Source organism: Neoarius graeffei, chromosome 11 (assembly GCF_027579695.1).
Source record: "Neoarius graeffei isolate fNeoGra1 chromosome 11, fNeoGra1.pri, whole genome shotgun sequence".
Classification (NCBI taxonomy): domain Eukaryota; kingdom Metazoa; phylum Chordata; class Actinopteri; order Siluriformes; family Ariidae; genus Neoarius; species Neoarius graeffei.
This window is the reverse complement of record NC_083579.1, coordinates 12,339,480-12,362,519: the sequence shown is the minus strand read 5'-3', so window position 1 is coordinate 12,362,519 and position 23,040 is coordinate 12,339,480. Positions and strand designations below refer to the sequence as shown.

Below are 23,040 nucleotides of genomic sequence, written 5' to 3'. Positions count from 1 at the left end.
CATGTTGTGCAAATGAAATAGTGCTAACCCCCCAAAAAGCCATTTTAATTCCAGGTTGTAATGCAACAAAAGAGGACAAACACCAAGGGGGATGAATACTTTTGCAAGATACTGTAAATCTTTAATTCTCCAATTATTAATCACTTCCAGTGACAATTTTGGTCAACCACACGATCACCAGTACAAAACCGCATCCACAGCAACACACGTGCTTAGCACTCTGCCTCTCAGTACTTTCGGAGCCAGCAGTGGAGTGACGGATCCTGTTGAGAGCTTTATCACGCTTGTGAAAGTGAATAATCAGCATGCAACATTTCATCCTAACCCAAGCTCCGGTTAGCGGGCACAACCAATGATATTAGTGTCAGTGTCAAATGCTCGGCAGCATACTCTGGCACAAACGCTATCTCAGATACACACAGGAATTCATAAGCATATAAAATCACACACTTGGCTAAAAAGCGGGGAAGTGATCAGGGTTTTGGTTTGGCCATTGTCAAGCGCGTGCAGTTCATTCTGGATGGAGACAAAGAAAGAAATAAAAAGGAGAACAGTTAAGAGATTGACAGACAGAGAGAGATAAGACAGTGAAAGCGAGGAGATGTGAGAGACAGCGAGGAGAGAAAGAGAATGGGAGAGAGCAAGACAGACAGAGGGATAGATGTGCTTTGGCACAGACGGTGGCGTATTTGGCAGTACCAGCAGCAGTGACAGAATTAAGCAGGTTGCACACAGCCTCCGTGTGGAAGCAGAGGATGAGGGCTCCGTTTTTGCGGCTCTTGTTTAGCCCTAATCCCTCCAGGCTGCTTCCCGATGCTCCCCGGGGGGCCAGGAAGGAGGGGTTGCGAGGGCTGATGGGCAAATGAGGGAGTGTGTGAGGGGGCGGTAGTGCTGACAGCACGGAGGGCTCCGGATATGAGCCAGAGTTCCAAAGAGACAAACCTGCTGAGGCACACCTGCCCCAACTACAGACTACAGCTAACACCAGGACAATGCTGAGGCCTAACGACTTGGTGGGGGTGGGGGGGAATTTTCCTAACGTTAACAACCCACTAATAAGGTCAGTACTGACTGAAATTGACCAACAAGATCAATTCTGAGGCCAAATATTTGTTTGAGGTGTACTGCCATAATGTGAAAAGGAAAACACATTAGCTCGAGAGGACAACAATTTACTGCCTGGTTCATCCAGATGCTCCACTTCTTCTGCTCTCAATGGTCCCATGTGGATGGATATGCTAAAAAGTTGCATTTCTCACCTGAATACTGTAGATTTGTGGTCAAGAACTGTCTTTGGTGAAGCCATGGCCTCATGGTTAGAGAAGCAGCTTTGGGACCAAAAGGTTGCCGGTTTGATTCCAGGAATGGTTGAAGTGCCCTTGAGCAAGGCATCTAACCCCCAACTGCTCCCCAGGCTGCTCTAGGTATGTTGTACGTCGCCATGGATAAGACCATCTGCTAAATGCCATTAATGTAAAGTCTTTATAGTATACAATTATAAATTGTTACACAATCATACTGGTGTTGCTCAGAGGAGCACATGTTTCCTTTTGGCTTTGGTTCCTCTCAAGATTTCTTCTTCATGTCATCTTAAGGAGGTTCCCCCTCATCACTTCTGGCTTGTTCATTATTGTTCATAACCGGCACCCTGGTGTTACCAAATGACTGACATTACATTACATTAATGGCATTTAGCAGACGCTCTTATCCAGAGCAACGTACAACACACCCAGAGCAGCCTGGGGAGCAGTTGGGGGTTAGGTGCCTTGCTCAAGGGCACTTCAGCCATTCCTGCTGGTCCAGGAAATTGAACCAGAGGTCCCAAAGCTGCTTCTCTAACCGTTAGGCCATGGCTAACCAACTGATTAAAACCAGGGCAACACTGAAGCCCCACAGTCTTACTCAGAATTTCTAAATCTTGCTCATGACGTACCACAAAAAGGCAAAATCAAAGTCCTTCCCATGCCAGGACCTGGCCTTCCCAGGCAGTCTTCTGACCCAGTACTAACCAGGTGCATTGGGTGGTGCCAATCTCCGCTTCTATAGCCCTCGGCCTCTCACCTATACAGTTAGGGTTACCGGGCGGGGGCTAGTCCTCTGGTAAGCACGACAGTTTGACTCCCCACTCGCATCTGTATTGCAGCATGCCTGGCAAGACAGCAGTAGGTACCATTTTTATGATGGTCTTTAGTATGACCCAACTGAGTAGAACTCACGATCTCCTGGTCGAGAGGCGGACACACTAACCACTCGGTCAGTTCGCAACCATGAAGTACCACAGATCTGCAGAATTTAATGTTTTTGTTCTTCTGACTCACCCTGCGAATAAGCCAATTAGTTGAATCGGGCAAGATTAAAAAGAAACGCTACTCTAACCAATGCTTACAGCTAAATGACTAAGAGGTCCAACACCTTAACGAACACCGTCCTGGTGTCAAGTACTCGGGCTCTGTGGTTGGTGTCCACATACAGTATTAACCAGACTTCGATGCAGAAGCCCAACTCAATAACCAACAACGTCTCCTCAAACCCGCTGACATCGGAAAAACATTTCTGCACATCAACTTTCCCCTCAAAAAATTTCACATTTTGAGACTCACTCATTTGCCTGGTGCTTTTTACCGAAAGCAACTTGCAATAGAGAAAGGATACAATTTGAAGCTTAAGGGCCTTGCTCAAGAACCCAACTGTGACAATATGGCGCTGCTGGGATTTGAACTTACAATCAATAGCCTTAACCACCAAACCACCATTTCCCATGCGTATTCTGTCCATCACAGGAATAAAACTGGGCAGCAAACAGAAACATGGTTGTTTCTCCAAGTACACTATATCCTTCATAACCAGCATGATAACTCAATAGCCACTGCTACTCACTAGCAGAATCAGATAAAACAGTTTTCTTAGGCATCGCATATTAACGCCATAATCGGCTACTTAAGACAAATTTCAACCATCAAATCAAAAGTTACATATTTATAAGCAGCTTCCCCCACCATAGCTTTGCAGTCCTGGTAAGGAAATTGCATCAGACTGCAATCTGTCTGATGTCTACGGCTCTGCTGACACGATCCTCTCCCTCGGTCCTACACGGGTCACCAATTTTGCTTGAGCTAATAAAGTACTGATGCATTTTCTTAAAATGGTGAGTCCTCTATCAAGGTAGGTGACTTGAACACAGGAGAAGGCTGGGGCCTGATGGATTCCTGTGACCGGTACTGCCCTGGTGTTAGCTGTTAGCATCACGGCAGTTTGACTATGGTGGTGTTCTCGTCAAAGGGCTGCTAGATGACATCCAATCTTCTATAATCCTACCCATCAACAAAGATAGGAGTGGCCCAACTTGCAAGAATGCACCACAGAAGGCCTGGTAGATAGATATCGATACAGGATGGGGCTTTAACAGCTAACAGTTCATACCCTGAAAATTATCGAGAACCTTCTAGCACTAAGTCAAGATCAACTCAACCAAGAACCAAGTTACGTCAGGACTTCAGGCTAACTCGGACCTGATGGGACTGAAACTAGGACTGCAGCCGCATCCTGTTCATTTGTTCTTGAGATTCAGGGGCGAAATAAAGCATGCACAGGATCTCCGAGATGTGAACAGGGCCGGATCCAGCTCTCACTAACAGGTGGGCCCAGGGCTTAATTTGAGCCGGAACATGACGGAACAAGATCAGGAACCTCCGTCGTCGGATCCGGCAGCTATTTTCATTTCATTCGGTGTTCCGGCAGCTATTTAAATGGATCAGATCACCTCCGTGACCATCACAAAGGGAAAAAAAAATCAAACAATAAATTAAATAAATAAGTAAATAAAAATTTGTTTAGTGTTCGGTTTTGATTTTGATATCTGTTGTTGATTTCTCTCCTATGACATCCACAAAATCTATGCGAAAGGGGAAGGGGGGGGACATGGGGTGTATACTTCCGCTCAATAGAACACCGGGTTTTTTGGAGCCGTTAGCTTGCGCTCTGGAAAAAATGGCAAAAAACCAAGAAAGCTTACTAAAATTTTTCAAAGTCCCAGGACATCCGGATCCTAAACGACCTAAAATGGACGACGTTGGACACAGTGACACTGCACCAGCACCTGCTGCAAGTGTACCAGTCTGCGGGAACGATCAAAAAGAAGACGAGAAGAATGATGGCGGTGAAGCTAGAAGTGTTAGCGCACCAACTCAGCCAAAAAGGTTCCCGACCCCTGCCTTAACGTATGTGTGGAGAGCGAGAGTGAACTTGAGTGCCTGTTTGGAGAACATTCTGAGCATTGTCCATTGTTGTCCAGGATTTGATAACTGGTGGTGTTGCAATACATGTCATGCAATAGGCGTGTGTACGTAAAGTTATAGTAAACTGCCCCCCCGCCTTTTTTTTTTTTTTTTTTGAGTCGCCGGACCCACCCACCTCCTGCGTTCCAGCTCGGGACCTCCCACTTCACAAATTAAGCACTGGGTGGGCCAGGGAGATTTTTTTTTGGGCGGGGGAGGGAATATAAAAATATAAGAGAGACACTTTTCTCACTCTTCCCCTCGGGTAGGTGGGCCAGGCCCCCCTGGCCGCCCCACATAGAGCCAGGCCCGGATGTGAAGACTGAAATGAGAGAACAGGGGGTGGAAGGGGCAGTTTAAAGCTTTTTGCCATGGTACTGCTAAAACAAACAAACAAACAAACAAAAAGACAAGTCAACAGTCAGAGGGGCCATTTTGAGAGCCTTCGGTAAAGAGCTTTAACATCTTCACGGGGGATCCTTCTTAAGGCCTGCAGTCAGTCTCTCTCTCTCTCTCACACACTCACCCCAAATCCCACAGCTGCTGCTGAAACAATGACAGATTCAATTTCACAAAGATAAACAGCATCTGAAGAAGAGGGGGGTGAGAAAGAGGGGAAAAGAGAGCGGGATATATGGGGGGGGGTAACCGTGGCAAATAGGTCTGTGTTAGTTATTGGTTTCAGTGACTGGTCAAAACTATTCTTTTCTTGTCTTCCTCTCTCTTCCTCGCACTTTCTTTTACTGCTTGAAAGATAAACCCAGCCAAGTCCAGCTGAGCATCGGCCCTTGTTCACAGCAGTGGCCCTTTTTGAGCCAATTTTCCAGTTCAGAGAGCAGAGAGAGAGAGCAGAGAGAGAGAGAGAGAGAGAGAGAACGTGCATGTGTATGTGTGAGAGTGTGTGTGGATGTGGAGGAAAGAGATGATGATGGGGGCAGAATAATGAAAGCTCCTTCGGTCCAGACTGCAGTCGGAGAGTGTGAACTCCACAGCCGCTTGTCGAGGTGCCGTGGCATGAAACCCAGCTGCACTCGGCCGCTCTCTCTCTCCGCAAGCTCAACCGCACAGCGCTTAATGAATATTCCCGCCATCCAAACGCACGTTATGCGTTAATGAGGAAAAACACGACTCGCCGTGCATCATGACAAACGCAGCAGATTCAGTGAACGCGGTGACACTTTTGTCACGGCCGAGCCGCGGCGGAGAAAATCGTGTGCGCGCGTGTGCGTTTCTCAGCGTTCCTAAGTCTAAATCGAAGCGCGTGTTATGACAACCATGTTATTCAGTTCTGCCTTCGGTGAGGTATACAGTGTCTTGTGTGTTAATATGTGGAAAACAGAGCAGAAGTGGAGATCAAACAAATGAAAAGGGAAGCGGTTTCAGCAAGATAACTGCTCAAAATATCGAAAAAACAACATAACGTCTTGTGCTTAGAGCACCCTGATGCTCACAACACTGTTCATTTAAATGAGCAAATTTCAGAAACTGGGGAAATGATTAAAAATGTTAAATATTTGCATAAATAAATATGTGTTTTTGGGTTTTTTTGGTGTGCGTGTCTCTCTCTCTCTCTCTCTCCTGGCAGTGCTTATCTTCCAGGGCTAGGAATTAAGACCACATGAGGAAAAGAAAGCGCCCTTCGAAATGCTGGAGACTAAGTAGAAAATTGGCTTAGCATGCAGATAGCAAAGTTAACAAAAGGCACATATATATGAGCTTGAAGTGATTGAAGTGTGCGTGTGTGCGTGCGCGCGCGTGAGATGCGCGCGCGTTTGATTTGCCGCACGGCTCCCCGTGTAAAACTGCTAGCTTGATTTCACACTGCGGATCTGAGAATGACAACAAACACTTTAATTAGAAATGATGCAGACCAGAAACGCTTTAATGTTCTTTAACAGGGGAAAGGAAAAGAGGAAGGGAAGAGGGGGGGGGGGGGGGGGGGGAGAGTGAAAGAAAGCGAAAGAGAAAGAAGCTAGGTGAAGGATGGAGATAAATATGGAGTGCATTCCAAAACGGAGTGTCTTCATGTGCTGGTACATTTTTTTTTTCCCTCCTCCATTTAGCTGCTTTCCTGCTATTTGTTTGCAATTTGCAACGCTTCAGTCCTGATCTTCACTGAACATGAGCAGGGTTGTGTACGGCTGCTTAAAAAATGAGCAGAGAAGAAGAGCGCGATGATGCTCTCTGGATGCTTTTTTCCCCAAATTATTAATAAACGATACACTGGCAAAAGGAGCTTGTTGGATTCTTCTCCAAGAACTGCTGAATGTGAATATTCAGAAGATGAGTAACAGGACGGCATCATCAAAAGAACTCGGTATGTACTCAGCGTGTGGAGTTTTGCATGTTCTCCGTGTGGATACTGATGGTTTTTGGGAGCTGTGAGGAAACCAGTCTGTCATCAGGTCTGTAACTGGGGACAAGGTGTGAATATGGGCATCATTAAGTCTTCTTCTTCTTCTTCTCCAGCACTATTACCAGGTCGGGGTCCATGTTGACCCTATTGATCCACGTGTCATATTAATCGGAGTATAGATTTACACCAGATGCCCTTCCTGCCGCAACCCTCCCATTTCTGGGCTTGGGAAACAACCAAACAACCTAGAGTAGCCAATTAGCCTAACCACATGTCTTTGGACTGTGGAAGGAAACCGGAGCACCTGGAGGAAACCCATACAGACACGGGAAGAACATGCAAACTCTACACTGAAAGGCCCCCGTCGGCCTCAAACCCAGAACCTTCTTGCTGCGAGCCGACAGTGCTAACCACTACACAACCATTCCGCCCATACGTCGATTAACATAAGAACTAAAACTTAGCTTAAATCATTTCCCAAACTGTTAGCACAAACGTGGAAGCGCATAATTGTATAGAATGTCTTTGCACGCAGTCGGAGTGCGCAATTTCCCTTCACTGGAACTAAGAAACCCAAACCTGCTCCAGCATGACAATGCCCCCGTGCACAAAGCACGCTCCATGAAGACACGGTTTGCCAAAGCTGGAGTAGAAGAACTCGGTACCTGACCTCATACACATCGAAAATCTCCAAAATCTATTAGAGAGCCCTTACAGCAGAAAACTGAGGATCTACTCAAGATGTGTGTGTGTGTTTCTGGCCACTGACCATCATCTAGCAAACACTAGCATTCACCTTATAGAGTAAGAAAGCACATACTTTGGTGTGTGTGTGTGTTTACCATAAGACCAGGGCTTTCTGAAAAACCGAGCAGTACCAGATTGGCCCGATCTGAGGCACTGGGAACTGGTGACCAAGGCCACACTTCGTCATGCCCACCTTGCCACCAGCACACACCCACGTCCTGCGCACGGTTCAGTGCCACACGCCTGCTTATACGACGGCTGCCTCCTCCTGCCAGCTCCAAGGATGAGACCTGGAAAGGAACCAAACTTAGCAAACCAAGCCAGAATTCTGTCAACCAGAGATTACTGCAAACAAAAGTACTATACAGCTTCATACATACAGTATTACATTAACAAAAAAAAAACAAAACCCAAACGCATGGTTAACACAGATGTTCCCGCTCGAGTTAACTGTGTTTATTCCATCCACATTCACTGGATATGACCAATCGCATGCCCTGATCAGCTACTCTACTATTAGGATATCAGCTCATATACACTACCGTTCAAAAGTTTGGGGTCACCCAGACAATTTTGTGTTTTCCATGAAAAGTCACACTTTTATTTACCACCATAAGTTGTAAAATGAACAGAAAATATAGTCGAGACATTTTTCTGGCCATTTTGAGCATTTAATCGACCCCACAAACGTGATGCTCCAGAAACTCAATCTACTCAAAGGAAGGTCAGTTTTATAGCTTCTCTAAAGAGCTAAACTGTTTTCAGCTGTGCTAACATGATTGTACAAGGGTTTTCTAATCATCCATTAGCCTTCTGAGGCAATGAGCAAACACATTGTACCATTAGAACACTGGAGTGAGAGTTGCTGGAAATGGGCCTCTATACACCTATGGAGATATTGCACCAAAAACCAGACATTTAGTAGCCTGGCAAGCCAGACTAAATGTGAATATTTAGTCTGGCCTCGCTCGTAGACATTTCCGACGGGTGTGGGAGGAACAACCCGCTGTCTTTCAAACTGTCTCTGTGCGTATAGGCCAACGCTCTGACCAATCAGCGCAACAGTGACTGTGACGTAGTCAGAGCGACAGAAAGCAGTGGGGGAGACCTTGAAATAAATAATTTTTCAAAATGCGTATTAATTAATAAACAGGTTCTAGATATTAAGAAGTTTGGAGATAATGACCACAAGTTTGGAGTCTGTACCACATACTTAACATATACTTTTTTTTTCAAGTGTTTTTCAAGGGTTTGCTTAAACTGTTTTTGAGAGTTTTTATTTAGTGGTGTTTGGTGAAATAATTTCCCTTAAATTTAAAATAACGGGAAAATAAGAAACAATCAAAAAGTAATGTTTCAAAGCTGTTTATTAATTCTTCGTACTGCACAAACTAGCCCCATCCTTTTGGCTACGAGCGGAGCCAGCTGGTAGATCAGAGTTTTGCCATAGCCGGTCGGCAAAACAGCGAAAACGTCCTTCTTGAAAAGGAATGAGCGGAGAGCCTCTTCCTGCTCATGTTTCAACGAAAACTCCAAGTCTAATTCTTCTAAAACTGATTCCAAAGCGGAGTCAAACGAGCGCTGTTCACTAGCCGTAGCCATCTTTCCTGTTGTGCTTTCTCCAGCGTCGCGCAGCTTTGTCGTCACTCCTGCAAAAGCCCGCCCAAAGAATCCAAACAAAAACCTTGCGTTGTGATTGGCGGGCACGATTTGATGCCCGGGGTGTTTTGTTGATATGGTGCGAGGCTAGACCCACTCGTAGGCAAAAATATTTTTGGCCGCTAGGCGGGTGGGTCTAGTTTACTAGGCTAGACATTTAGTAGAATTTAGCTAGAATAGTCATTTACCACATTAACAATGTATAGAGTGGATTTCTGATTAGTTTAAAGTGATCTGCATTGAAAAGAACAGTGCTTTTCTTTCAAAAATAAGGACATTTCAAAGTGACCCCAAACTTTTGAACGGTAGTGTACCGTGAGTAGAGAAAAACAAAATGGCAGCACGCGTTGCTAGACTGACCGAGGACGAAATAAAAACTCTACTTGAAAACAAAACCCCCAAAATCATCAAGTACTTAAAAGAAACAGAAATAGCCAAAAGAATATAGAGTGTACCCCCCCCCATATTTCCTGTTCCACACTCCAGCCCAGTCGGTGGCAGTAATGCACCTTTAAGTTGGTTTTCCAACCACCAAAAAAAAAACCTTAAAGGAAGAAGAAAAACCCCCAAAATACAAAAAAAAGCAACAAAATATCGAATGAAAGTATTTGATGTTAAGAACATCTTTTTTTTGTATTTTTCAAGAATTATCGCATTTTCACAAATTGTTACTGTCATTTCGCCGGTTTGCTTACATTCCAAGCGGAAATGATTTTGTCAGATGTTTTGTTTAAAGTCATTTATCGAATTTGCAAAAAATAAAAATGTGTGCCGTTTCTCAAAATCCAGTGAATGTGTATAGAATAAAACAGTTATTCCACTCAATCTCTTCGTACATGGCTTATAAGCCAACTCCGTGCTACGCGCCTCGTCGGCTATCGGCTCATGTACGACCTGATTTTGTGGAATAATTGTTAACTGTGCAAAAATATTAGGCACGTGTAAAGAAATGCTGTCGACCAAAAATGGCTTAAAATAATGAAATGAAAATGTTTCAACATTAAAAAAACCCACTATAAACAGTAATCAGTAAGCCATAATAAATGAAACAGTCAATATTTGGTGTGAGACAAACCTTTGCTTTAAAAAAAAAAAAAGTCTCCGGTTTAATGAGTGCAGTTTTATAAGGAAATGAGCTGGAGGTTTTACTGAGCATCTTGCAGAACCAGCCACGGTTCTTCCGGACACTTTGTCACACTCGCGTCGTAATTTTGCACCAAAACCCAGTCGCCTTCATGATGTTTTCTTTTTTAATCTGAAAAGTGCTGTCTTGTAATGTAATATGCTGCTCAGATACAAATTTTTTTTTCTTCCCTGTAGCATTTAATTTTGTGCTGGAAAATGAACGAACGTTTGGAACTCTAAAATGTTTTTTGTACTGACTTGATAAAATGGAAATCTATAACAATGTTTGTATGGGGAAAAAATAAAAAAAAAAACAGGGTGCCTAAGACTTTCGCACAGTACTTGTATGTCAATTCTGATGAACGTTTTCAATATTACATCTGCTCTGGATGTTATGTTCCGATGTTATCTCATCTCATCTCATTATCTCTAGCCGCTTTATCCTGTTCTACAGGGTCGCAGGCAAGCTGGAGCCTATCCCAGCTGACTACGGGCGAAAGGCGGGGTACACCCTGGACAAGTCGCCAGGTCATCACAGGGCTGACACATAGACACAGACAACCATTCACACTCACATTCACACCTACGGTCAATTTAGAGTCACCAGTTAACCTAACCTGCATGTCTTTGGACTGTAGGGGAAACCGGAGCACCCGGAGGAAACCCACGCGGACACGGGGAGAACATGCAAACTCCGCACAGAAAGGCCCTCGTCTCGTCGGCCACGGGGCTCGAACCCGGACCTTCTTGCTGTGAGGCGACAGCGCTAACCACTACACCACCGTGCCACCCGTTCCAATGTTATGTTCATTCTTAATGAGAACTACATTAAATCACAAGGAACAGTGAGAAATAACAGCAGCACCACCACCTCAGGTATTACATTTCCTGCTTCGCCAAGTCAAATTCCTGCTGTAGACATGTGAAATAAAGAGTTTCAGATTTCTGATTCTGATCACATCAGACCACAGGATAATACATTCCCATACCACAAATGCTTCTCAACCTGCTACTTGGTTTTAGGCTATTTTTATTTTTATTTTTTACCATATTTGTTCTTTGTTTTGTTACTTAAAGCAAATTTCATTCCATTATTAATTTCTAGGAGCGTCCGTTTGTCCTTTGTTGTGTGTGGGTTGAAGGTTTGCACGCTCTGTGGGGTAAAGTCTTAATGAGATCTCCTGGTGTTAACACAGCTAAATTCATCCTCACAGCCTGTAGCCTGTATTCATAAACAGTCTCATGTTTAGAGATGCTACGGCCTCACACTTGCATTGCTTTGCCACAACTACAAAAATTGATATATTGTTAGAAAATCTTCTCCAAGCCAAAGAGCTAGCAAAAAAAAAAAAAAGTTCAGCTCAAAAGATCCAGCGAAATCTAAAAGGCTGCGCGCTTCCTACGCAGTGTCTTGCAAAAGTATTCATCTCCCTTGGTGTTTTGTCGCATTACAAGCTGGAATTAAAATGGATTGTTGGAGGGTTAGCACCATTTGATTTACACAGCATGCCTACCGCTTTAAAGGTGCACATTGTTGTTTTATTGTGACAAACAATAATGAAGAAAAAAGAACAGAAATCTGGTGTGCATAAGTATTCACTCCCTTCCATATGAAACCCCTAAATAAGAGCTGCTCCAATCAATTCACGTCACAAGTCACATAATTAGTTGATTACGATCCACCTGTGTGCAATCAAGGACCCGGACTCTGCAGCACTACCAAGCAAGCAACATGAAAACCAAGGAGCACTCCAAACAGGTCAGAGACAAACTTGTGGAGAAATATAGATCGGTGTTGGGTTATAAAAAATTATTCCATGGAGCACCATTACAGCAAAATGGAAAGAATATGGCACCACTACAAACCTGACAAGAGAAGACCGCCCACCAAAACTCACAAACCGGGCAAGGAGGGCATTAATCAGAGGTGCAACAAAGACACTGAAGGAGCTGCAAAGATCCACAGTGGAGATGGGAGGATCTGTCCATAGGACCGCTTTAAGCCGTACACTCCACAGAGTGGGCCTTTATAGAAGAGTGGCCAGAAAAAGGCCATTGCTTAAGAAAACATGTTTGGAGTTTGCCCAGCAGCATGTGGCAGACTCCCCAAACACATGGAAGAAGATTCTCTGATCAAATGAGACTAAAATTGATTTTTGGCCATCATGGGAAATGCCATGTGTGGCGCAAACCCAACACCCTGAGAACACCATTCCTACAGCGAAGCATGGTGGTGGCATCATCATGCTGTGGGGATGTTTTTCATTTGCAGAGACAGGAAAGCTGGTCAGGACTAAAGGAAAGATGGATGGCACCAAATACAGGGCAACTCTGGAGGAAAACCTGTTTGAGTCGGCCAGAGGTTTGAGACTGGGACGAAAGCTCGCGTTCCAGCAGGACAATGACCCAAAACATACTGCTAAAGCTACACTGGAGTGGTTTAAATGGAAACATTTAAAATATCTTGGAATGGCCTAATCAAAGCCCAGACCTCAATCCAATTGAGAAATCTGTAGCATAACTTGAAGATTGCTGTCCACCAATGCAACCCATCTAACTTGGAGTTGGAGCAGTTTTGCCTTGAGGAATTGGCAACAATCCCAGTGGCTAGATGTGCTAAGCTAACAGAGACATACCCCAAGAGACTTGCAGCAGCAAAAGGTGGCTCTATAAAGTATTGACTTTGGGGGAGTGAATACCTATGCACACTCCAGATTTCTGTTTGTTTCTTTTTAATTATTGTTTGCGTCACAATCAAACAACAATCTGCACTTTTAAAATGGTAGGCATGTTGTGTAAACCAAATGTGTTCACCCTTCAAAAATCCATTTTAATTCCAGCTTGTAATGCGATAAAACAGGACAAACACCAAGGGAGATGAATACTTTTGCAAGACACTATCATCCCGTCTGGTGAAGTCAGATGTTTCTTGTGGGGGTCAGAAGTTACACACACACTAGGCCTCCAGCTGGAGTGGTATGTTTAGCTTCACACTGTTTAGAAGCAGATGAACAAAGCTTGTGGATGGAAGATGGTTTCAGGGAATAATTTGTTTGGGAAAAAAAATGAACAGTAGTAATTGCGATGCAAGATGGAAATTGAGTAGTAGTTGGCGAAGACCGTTATAGCACTGGTAACCGAAGGCCACCAGCCGAGGCTGCGAGGCAGCCGAGCAAATCAACTGAGGTCCAGGGCCCGCCTCAGTGCCCTGGAAGCCAAAGGCTAAAAGATGCCCTGAAATGCATTATGCAATGCATCATGCACTTGAAATGCAAATGTACCATCACCATATTAATTTATAGTATGCGTGCTCATGAACACTGACCCAAAAATTATCTATTACAAGATTAATATCCATCCATTATCTGTAGCCGCTTATCCTGTGCAGGGTTGCAGGCAAGCTGGATCCTATCCCAGCTGACTATGTGCGAGAGGCGGGGTACACCCTGGACAAGTTGTCAGGTCATCGCAGGGCTGACACACAGAGACGAACAACAACCATTCACACTCACATTCACACCTACGGTCAATTTAGAGCCACCAGTTAGCCTAACCTGCATGTCTTTAGACTGTGGGGGAAACTGGAGCACTACAGGAGGAAACCCACGCAGACGTGGGGAGAACATGGAAACTCCACGCAGAAAGGCCCCCATCAGCCACTGGGCTTGAACCCAGAACCTTCTTGCTGTGAGGTGACAGCGCTAACCATCTCCTCTCATCTCATTATCTCTAGCCGCTTTATCCTTCTACAGGGTCGCAGGCAAGCTGGAGCCTATCCCAGCTGACTACGGGCGAAAGGCGGGGTACACCCTGGACAAGTCGCCAGGTCATCACAGGGCTGACACATAGACACAGACAACCATTCACACTCACATTCACACCTACGGTCAATTTAGAGTCACCAGTTAACCTAACCTGCATGTCTTTGGACTGTGGGGGAAACCGGAGCACCCGGAGGAAACCCACGCGGACACGGGGAGAACATGCAAACTCCACACAGAAAGGCCCTCGCCGGCCCCGGGGCTCGAACCCAGGACCTTCTTGCTGTGAGGCGACAGCGCTAACCACTACACCACCGTGCCGCCCTAGCGCTAACCACTAAGATTAATTTTTTTAATTATTAAAAATTTCTGAAAACGAAATTAAAAAGGAACGGCACAGTGGTTAGCACTGTCACCTCACAGCAAGAAGGTTCCGGGTTCAAGCCCAGCGGCCAATGGGGGCCTTTCCGTGTGGAGTTTGCATGTTCTCCCCGTGTCTGTGTGGGTTTCCTTCAGGTGCTCCGGTTTCCCCTACAGTCCAAAAGACATGCAGTTACGTTAGCCTGGGACGACCTTAGGCTGAAGTGCCCAAGAGCGGTGGTGCGTACGTATGCAGCGGCTTTGTTTTCCTCTGATGAATTAAATTTCGTTGTACATTTGTGCAGTGACAAAGGCATTTATATCTATATTTTTTTTTTTTAAAAAGGAATACACTATTTCGCAATTCACAGGTCATGATCAACTATCGTAGATTGTGACTCTAAAATACTATTTGGATGCAGATCTAATACTATGTAATGACATTATTTTCATGTATGACTGGCTTGTACATCTGCTGGAATGGTGATGCGTTACTGCCTAAGCCAAGCAGGCTATGTTACAAACAAGACTGAAATGTTCACAAGTCCAAATTAAACAATATCAAATAGGCCTACCTGCAGGTGCATGTCGGATTTTGCATGCTTTTGAAACTGATCCTTTTTTCGATTGCGTCCAGAGATCCAGTCAATGAATGACCTGCTAAAGTTTCGCAGAGCCCGCAAGCAAGATTCAGGAGTCTGACAGACCGCACAAAGCGTGCTTTTGCACATATGCACCCTCTGAGTTGTACACAATCCAATCTCCCCATTTCCCTCTTCCACCTTTCAACTGTACTTAGCTGGGGGCCATGTACAGTGTTGTTATCGGAAACACGTGGGGCTTCTGCCATTTTGTCACGGGTCACTGGCCAGTATCGAGCACACACGAACACAAACCTTCTCAACATTCATCATTCAGCACTTTTGTGTTACTCACCAAAACACCGACGATCTAGCATCCACCGATAAGGTTTTACTAAAGACTCAGGCATCATCAAAATTAATTTACAGTGGCAATCCATCAAGAAAAGCAGACATAAATATGAATGGCACTTGGCATGGTCACAAGGAGCTCATTAAAAGCCCGTCTATTACGCCCGCGGTCATACGGTACTGTGCACGCTTCTCAGATTTACAGCCAATCAGAATTCAAGAATTGTTACAGCCCACCACACAAGTTATAAGCTCTCTCTCACACACACACGCGCGCGCGTTGGCCCGCAGTCAATAGGATATCTTGTCCAAATTGCAGTTTACAAGGGACAAAAGGTGCCAGAAATTTGCATCGCAGTTTTGTGCTATGCATTGTTTGTTTTGCATTGCAACTGGAGTAATTTGGGTAGCAAATTGTGATGCAATACCAAACAAATTAGTCCCTGGGTTTAAAGACAAGATGTGGCCCCATGTGGTAATTTCTGTTTAGTGAAAAATGTTAGGTGTTCGACTTGAGACACTAGGACCCTACAAATCAGTGTACAGTGTCTACATATGTGATGGCCTGAGAAAACTCTTTATATGATCACAATTTTGGCAATTTCTACTATACACAGTACTAAGAACTATGGGCTTTCCTTGAGAGACAGATTTGTTTGACTTGTTCTTGAAAGTGGTGCAGGCGGTCCCGATTGCTACTCCTTCTTGAAAGTAGTGCAGGAGGTCCCGATTGCTACTCCTTCTTGGAAAGTGGTGCAGGCGGTCCCGATTGCTACTCCTTCTTGAAAGTAGTGCAGGAGGTCCCGATTGCTACTCCTTCTTGGAAAGTGGTGCAGGCGGTCCCGATTGCTGCTACTTCTTGGAAAGTGGTGCAGGCGGTCCCGATTGCTGCTACTTCTTGGAAAGTGGGGCAGGCGGTCCCGATTGCTACTCCTTCTTGGAAAGTGGTGCAGGCGGTCCCGATTGCTACTCCTTCTTGGAAAGTGGTGCAGGCGGTCCCGATTGCTGCTACTTCTTGGAAAGTGGGGCAGGCGGTCCCGATTGCTACTCCTTCTTGGAAAGTGGTGCAGGCGATCCCAATTGCCGCTACTTCTTGAAAGTGGTGCAGGTGGTCCCGATTGCTGCTACTTCTTGAAAGTGGTGCAGGAGGTCCCGATTGCTACTCCTTCTTGGAAAGTGGTGCAGGAGGTCCCGATTGCTACTCCTTCTTGGAAAGTGGTGCAGGCGATCCCGATTGCTACTCCTTCTTGAAAGTGGTGCAGGCAGTCCCGATTGCTACTACTCCTTGGAAAGTGGTGCAGGCGGTCCCGATTGCTACTCCTTCTTGAAAGTGGTGCAGGCGGTCCCGATTGCTACTTATTTTGGTCTGTTAAATCCTTGAGCTTTATCTTCGCTCACACAGTCTGCTCTGTGCTTAATGAAGGTTCTGTTGACCAGTAATGTCTTTCTTCTTTGCATAAGATTATGATCCTGACGGATGATGAAATGGTACATAATGTCTCTCTTCTTTCATACAGTAGTGTAGTCTAAACCAATAATGTAATGCTTCATCACCCATTTACGTTATACATAGATAACTTAGGTTCGTCAATCACATCATCATCCAATCACGTAGCTACAACACACTCTTAAATGTGAATATATAAATCATGTTTGTCCGATAATAAACTGAGAAACTTATCTGAGCCGCTGTGTCCGTGACTTTGCTTCCGGATCGATCCGTGAGGCAGAACCTCTGAGGCGGCAGAGTTCTACATTCCTCGATCATACTTTGTCAATTCAACCTCCTTCACTACAGACCGATTAAAACCGAACATCCCTGAGATGAACTTGGTGGCACATATCTCAAGTCAAGTTCTAGCATTTTAAAGTCTGGTTGCTCCCAAAAGTAAAAAAAAAAAAAAGGAGAAAATACACAACACACATCTAATTTTACTGAAAAACTGGAAATTACTGCCAAATTTTAAAAACATTTAAACATGAGCCTCCTCATCGTCTCTTCTCTCAACTGATCACTGTAAAATTCTTACACCTGTCGGGAAATTGGTGGTGGATACGCCGTCGGTTTCGGCGGATCTCCTTTCTCTCAGCTAACTCATCACAGTCGGCATTTATGAGTTCTTTGGTGACTGAAAAGGCCAACGTTTGATCGGCAATGGCGCTGGCAATCCAGGCAGATAAAGTCAGCAGTAACTCCACAGAGAAAGTAATCTGCACAGAATATTTAAGGGTAACGGAGTTGTGCTGGTCCAAAACCACCCTCTATTCCCAAGGAACATCAGTGACTACAGGTACGTAAACGCAACGCACAGGCAATGTACTCAGGCGCAGCAACTGGCCAGGATCCGTCACTATGGACTGCCCTTACAACTGGATGCAGCAGCTATTGTGCATGATGGCCGTTTCTGTGAAGAAACTCAGTCGTCCAGGTACATAGTAATCTGTGGTTGGTTGAAGAGAGCAACTGGACTTGCTTGACGATTCTTGAAAACGTTTCGCCTCTCCTCCGAAAGGCATGCTCAGTTCTGTCTGACTAGTAGGGAGTATCCAGTATTTATTCTCTCATGGATCATCATAGAATCCGAATCAGAATGCTGATGGCTGCATTGTGGGCGGCTGATAAGATGTCATAGACACCCACCTCTGTTCAATGATGGTCGTTCCAGGTTGACAAAAATGAACGATCCACTCTGGCTAAGATGTCTGCCAGTTTTCTGGAAGTCCTCTCATACTCCCGCACCAGTCGAAGGGATCTCATCCCAAAGTGCGTAGAAACATATCTGTGAAGATACTCAGTCGTCCAGGTACATAGTAATCTGTGGTTGGTTGAAGAGAGCAACTGGACCTGCTTGACGATTCTATGATGATCCATGATTGATGGATTCTATGATGATCCATGAGAGAATAAATACTGGATACTCCCTAGTAGTCAGACAGAACTGAGGATGGCCGTTGGCTCACAAGGAGCTCATCCGCCCTTTGTCAGGTCTTGTTTTTATACTTCGTTTACACGTAGCCGGGTATTTATGAAAACGGGTATCTTCTCCTCCCCGTACTAGAAAATAATTCTGTTTACACAATGCTCAAAAACAGCCAGGGAAGGCTGTCAAAAACACGTCAAACAAATAGAAAGCCAACCAGAGATCTGAAAGCCAAGGAGGAGGGACTGTCAGATCACAATGCTAAAACTCCGTTTTCCCCATAACACGGAGAAAACTCCGTTTACCACTATTTACACGCAGGCATGAAAACGGAGTTTTCACAAATCTCCACTTTGCCCGGAGCTTTCGAAAGCAGCCGTTTTCAGTGACTGAAACCTCCGTTTACGTGTAAATGATGGGTACAACCGCATAAATAAATATCCGTTTTTATAGATACCCGGCTATGTGTAAACAGGGTCTTAGTCCTGCTGGGTGTCATGCCACCCTTCTCACCAGCAAAGCACTGGTGGGGGAGCCAGTTTAGACGCCACCCACCCATCCATGCGGCAGGTTGTACTGGGTTACATGTTGCCAGTAGCAGATGATTCCAACCTGACCCCACACACAGAAATAATCGCTCAAGAATTCCGTGACTCTGTTGGCCAAGTTTCTTGTCTTATCCATTAGATCATATAACCATTTTTAAACCTTTGTTCACTGTCCAGCTCGACACAGTGCGTGAGTGCTCTTCTTTGTTTTGATGATGACGTGATGGTGCAGGAGCACTGTGGACATTTTGCTGTTGATGTTTTGAGACATCTTAAGATCTCCAGAGTGATCATTTTTAACCAATGCGTTTGTGAAACTGGGTCATTGGTTAAGAGCTTTTTCAGGCAGAAAACATACTCAAGGTTTATAAAAAAAAAAAAAAAAAAAAAAAAAAAAAAAAAAAAAAAGAGATGCTCCGTTGTGATGTACTTTGACTTGTATTTCTTTGCAGGCAGTGTGAACCCAAGATATTTCATGTTTTGTTGGTCGACTTCATTTCATTTGTTAATATACGTCCATTTCTGCGTTTCAGACCTGCAACACATTCCATAAAAAGTTGGGAGTGGGGGCGATTTAAGACTAGTAATGAGGTCAAAACACTTGAAACAGACAATTGTAATCATAATTTGGTACAAAATCAGTGTCCAGGAAAAGCCTTGTCCCTGAGGAGCAAAGGTGGGACGAGGATCTCCAGTTTGTCAACAAACGCATGAGAAAATTATTGAAGAAGTGCTTAAAAACAATGTTCCTCAAAGAAAAAATATGAAGGGATTTGGATATTTCACCCTCGATCATTAAACGATTCGAGGAATCTGGAGGAATTTCAGTGTGTAAAGGGCTAAAGCCTAATCTGAACACCCGTCATCTCTGATCCCTCAGACACATGGCATCAAGAACCGTCATTCATTTGTAGCTGATATAACCACATGGGTTTGGGATTATTTTGGCAAACCTTTGTCAAGCTACAATACAGAGTTACATCCACAAATACCAGTTAAAACTTTACTGTGCAAAAAGGAAGCCTTATGTTAACGGTGTCCAGAAGCACCATCGACTTCTCTGGGCTCAGAGGCATCTGGGATGACCATCATACAGTGGAAACATGTACTGTGGTCAGACGAATCCGTATTCCAGGACTTTTTTGGAAGAAATGGACACCGTGTGCTCCAGACCAAAGAGGAAAAGGACCATCCAGACTGTCACCAAGAACGAGTCCAAAAACCAGGGTGTGTCATTGTATGGGGTTGTGTCAGTGCCCTGGTTCAAAGGTAACTTACACTTCTGTGATGGAGCATCAATGCAGAAAAGTACGCTGAGATTTTGGAGCAACATACAGTATGCTGCCTTCAAGGCAACATCTTTTCAAGGGAGATTTCAACAAGACAATGCAAAACCACATTCTGCACACATTACAAAGGCGTGGCTGTGGAAGAAGAGGGTGTGTCCCCTCTGTCCCCTATAGAGATCTTGCAGTCACGTGACCGGAAAGTACACAGCCGCCATCTTGTCGGTAAAAAACACCGCTGAATACTGCTGCACTCGTGTACAGAATGGATCAATTTCAACCGACGGACTACACGGCTCATTTTTCTAATGAACAGATAACTAGATATATGTCTAAAATAAACGATCTACAGATTAGTGACCCTTATGGCTTACCGGCCGTAGTTTTCACAACCGTGTCAGTGGATGTTGAACTGCCAGCGGAATACCCAGACGTGTATAATTACCTCATTAACTTTCCCTCGCTGTTCAGTGGTGAAGCACTGCGTGCTTATAAATCTCTGGACAGTTATCTTTACAGAAATTCAGGATTTGTCAGCGACTCAGATGTGGCATCTTGTAAACAAGAAAATAACTATCCTCATTGGACGGGTAAGTCACTTAAGTATTGAGTACGAACACTATATCAGTATCTAGTATAGCACTGACCAGCCGATTATAGAATAGAACAAGGTAATTCCAGCTGTAATTCCAAATCGTCCGTCTTATTTACCATGGATCTGGCGTTGGAGAGGTAGAGGCTTAGCAGTGGAGATTTGAGTGGCTGTTTTCTGAGCTTAGTCAACAGGTCAGCTCTGCAGCCTCGCTTTTGCTTCCGCTCCCGACGCCGCCTCCTTCGCTTTGCTTCCGATAACAATCCATGGAGACCCCGCTGGTCTCGCTATCTCGTCCGGAATGTTGTGCATGCAATGGAAATCGCTACAAACCGTCATTTTCTGCTGGAAACCAATGTCCACTAAGTCCATACGGTTGTAGTGGATATTGAAGTCCGGTACAGACGAACAACATGCAAAAATACACACAAAAAACATAAAAAACGTGCACAGGTAGGGAGAGCTTGTAGCCGCAGACGTTGTAGTAGAATTGTATATAGTAGGGTTTTCCAGAAGAAAAGGTAGAAGTAGAACCAGAAGTAGAAGGCGGAAATATGGCGTTTGACCGACAAGATGGCGTCTGTCACAATCTGGATCGGCTGTGACGTCACATGCAAGTGCTCCATAGAGAACATGTGGAGAATTTTGAAATGAAAAATATGACAATGACGACCCCGTACTGTTTCACCCCTTAAAACCTGTCTGAAGGAAGAACGGGACAAAATAACACCTGAAAGACTTCATCACTTGGTGTCTTCAGTCCATAAATATCTTTTAAGTGTTGGGAGGAGGGATGGAAACATTATAAAAGTGGTAAATGCTTTACTGTCCCAACTTTTTTTTTTTTAGAAATGTGTTGCAAGGATCAAAATCAAAAAATGTGTTTATTTTGAAAAAACAATAAAAATTCATGAATTAAAACATCATGAATGTGCCACTGTATTGTTTTGAATGCAATCCAGGTCAAAGATTATTTACAAATCATTGTTTTTCAGTTTTAATTTCAAATGTCAACATAGCATCCCAACTTTTTCTGATTTGGGGTTGTACATAGTATGACGAGTAGTTATGTAATGATTCATTCAATTCAGGAATAAATTTTCCCACAATATTTTTGAAAAAAAAAACTCCGAAATGAAGCGTGATAAAATTTGTCCCACGACTTATCGTCGCACGATATATCGTTACATGCCTAATAACAAGGTTGGGTATCAGCACATTTATAAGATTTACTCCAAACCTCCAACACAGGATTGCAATACTTTCTCACAACCATATGAATGCTGGTCTTGAAATGCAGTTAAAACAAAGAAAAGACCACAACGTCAAGGACGAAGTCGCTCGTCTGGCCCGCCATCAAAACCACCATGACGACCAAAACATCAAACAGAACTGAAATGTGACGACGTGAGAGAGGACCAACCTCCACGACTAACTGTTTACAGCAGGAAAATCAACAAAGGACTAAATTTTGTTCCCGGACAGAAGCTCGACCCAAATTCATCAATCAGAACTGAATTTCATCTCATTCTCATAATCTCTAGACGCTTTATCCTGTGTTTATCCTGGAGCCTATCCCAGCTGACTACGGGCGAAAGGCGGGGTACACCCTGGACAAGTCGCCAGGTCATCACAGGGCTGACACATAGACACAGACAACCATTCACACTCACATTCACACCTACGCTCAATTTAGAGTCACCAGTTAACCTAACCTGCATGTCTTTGGACTGTGGGGGAAACCGGAGCACCCGGAGGAAACCCACACGGACAACATGCAAACTCTGCACAGAAAGGCCCTCGCCGGCCACGGGGCTCGAACCCGGACCTTCTTGCTGTGAGGCGACAGCGCTAACCACTACACCACCGTGCCACCCTCAGAACTGAATTTGAAAGATAAATGAGAGACGATTCTAGTCAGAAGAAAACTCAAGTTGACTTAATTTCTAATTTGTGAGCAAAAAAAAAAATGACAATACGATGACCAAGTGTTGTACAGAAGGTCTAGTCTTTTCAAACGAAACGATCAGAACTGAAATCCATTGAGAACTGAGGGAGGGAGGAGATACGATTTAACTGAAAATAAACAAAAGTTGTAAACAAATTGTTTACAATAGGAAAAACAAACACAACCAGGTTTTGTTCCTCAAGGGAAGATCGGCCCAAAACGTCGATCAGAACTGGAATCGGATGAGAAACGAGAGAGGAGATACAATTCGAGTGAGAGGCCTGGAAAATTTGTTAATTTGGCCTGAACTTGTTAGCAAAACAAAACAATCGGAATGGAAATCCGTGGAGAACTGACGGAGGAGATACGATTTAACTGAATTGTGGACGACGGATGGATGACGCACGCCACGCCACGGCAAGAGATCATCGGCTTTATGGCCAGATGAGCTACCAAAAAAAAAAAAACTGGAAGTAAACAAGGCTTAGTTACTGAGATACAAAACTTCATGATTTAAAAAAAAAAAATACT

General features: G+C 44.3%; 1 protein-coding gene across 2 annotated transcripts in view; it reads right to left on the bottom strand.

The window, feature by feature from the left end:
• wdpcp (WD repeat containing planar cell polarity effector) overlaps positions 1-23,040 on the bottom strand; it is a 259,832-nt gene that overhangs the window by 105,442 nt on the left and 131,350 nt on the right. For both annotated transcript variants that reach the window (XM_060933429.1, XM_060933430.1), the window contains one exon: positions 7,473-7,667. In XM_060933429.1, the coding sequence (XP_060789412.1) occupies positions 7,473-7,667 (195 nt within the window). The remainder of the gene's footprint in view (positions 1-7,472; positions 7,668-23,040) is intronic.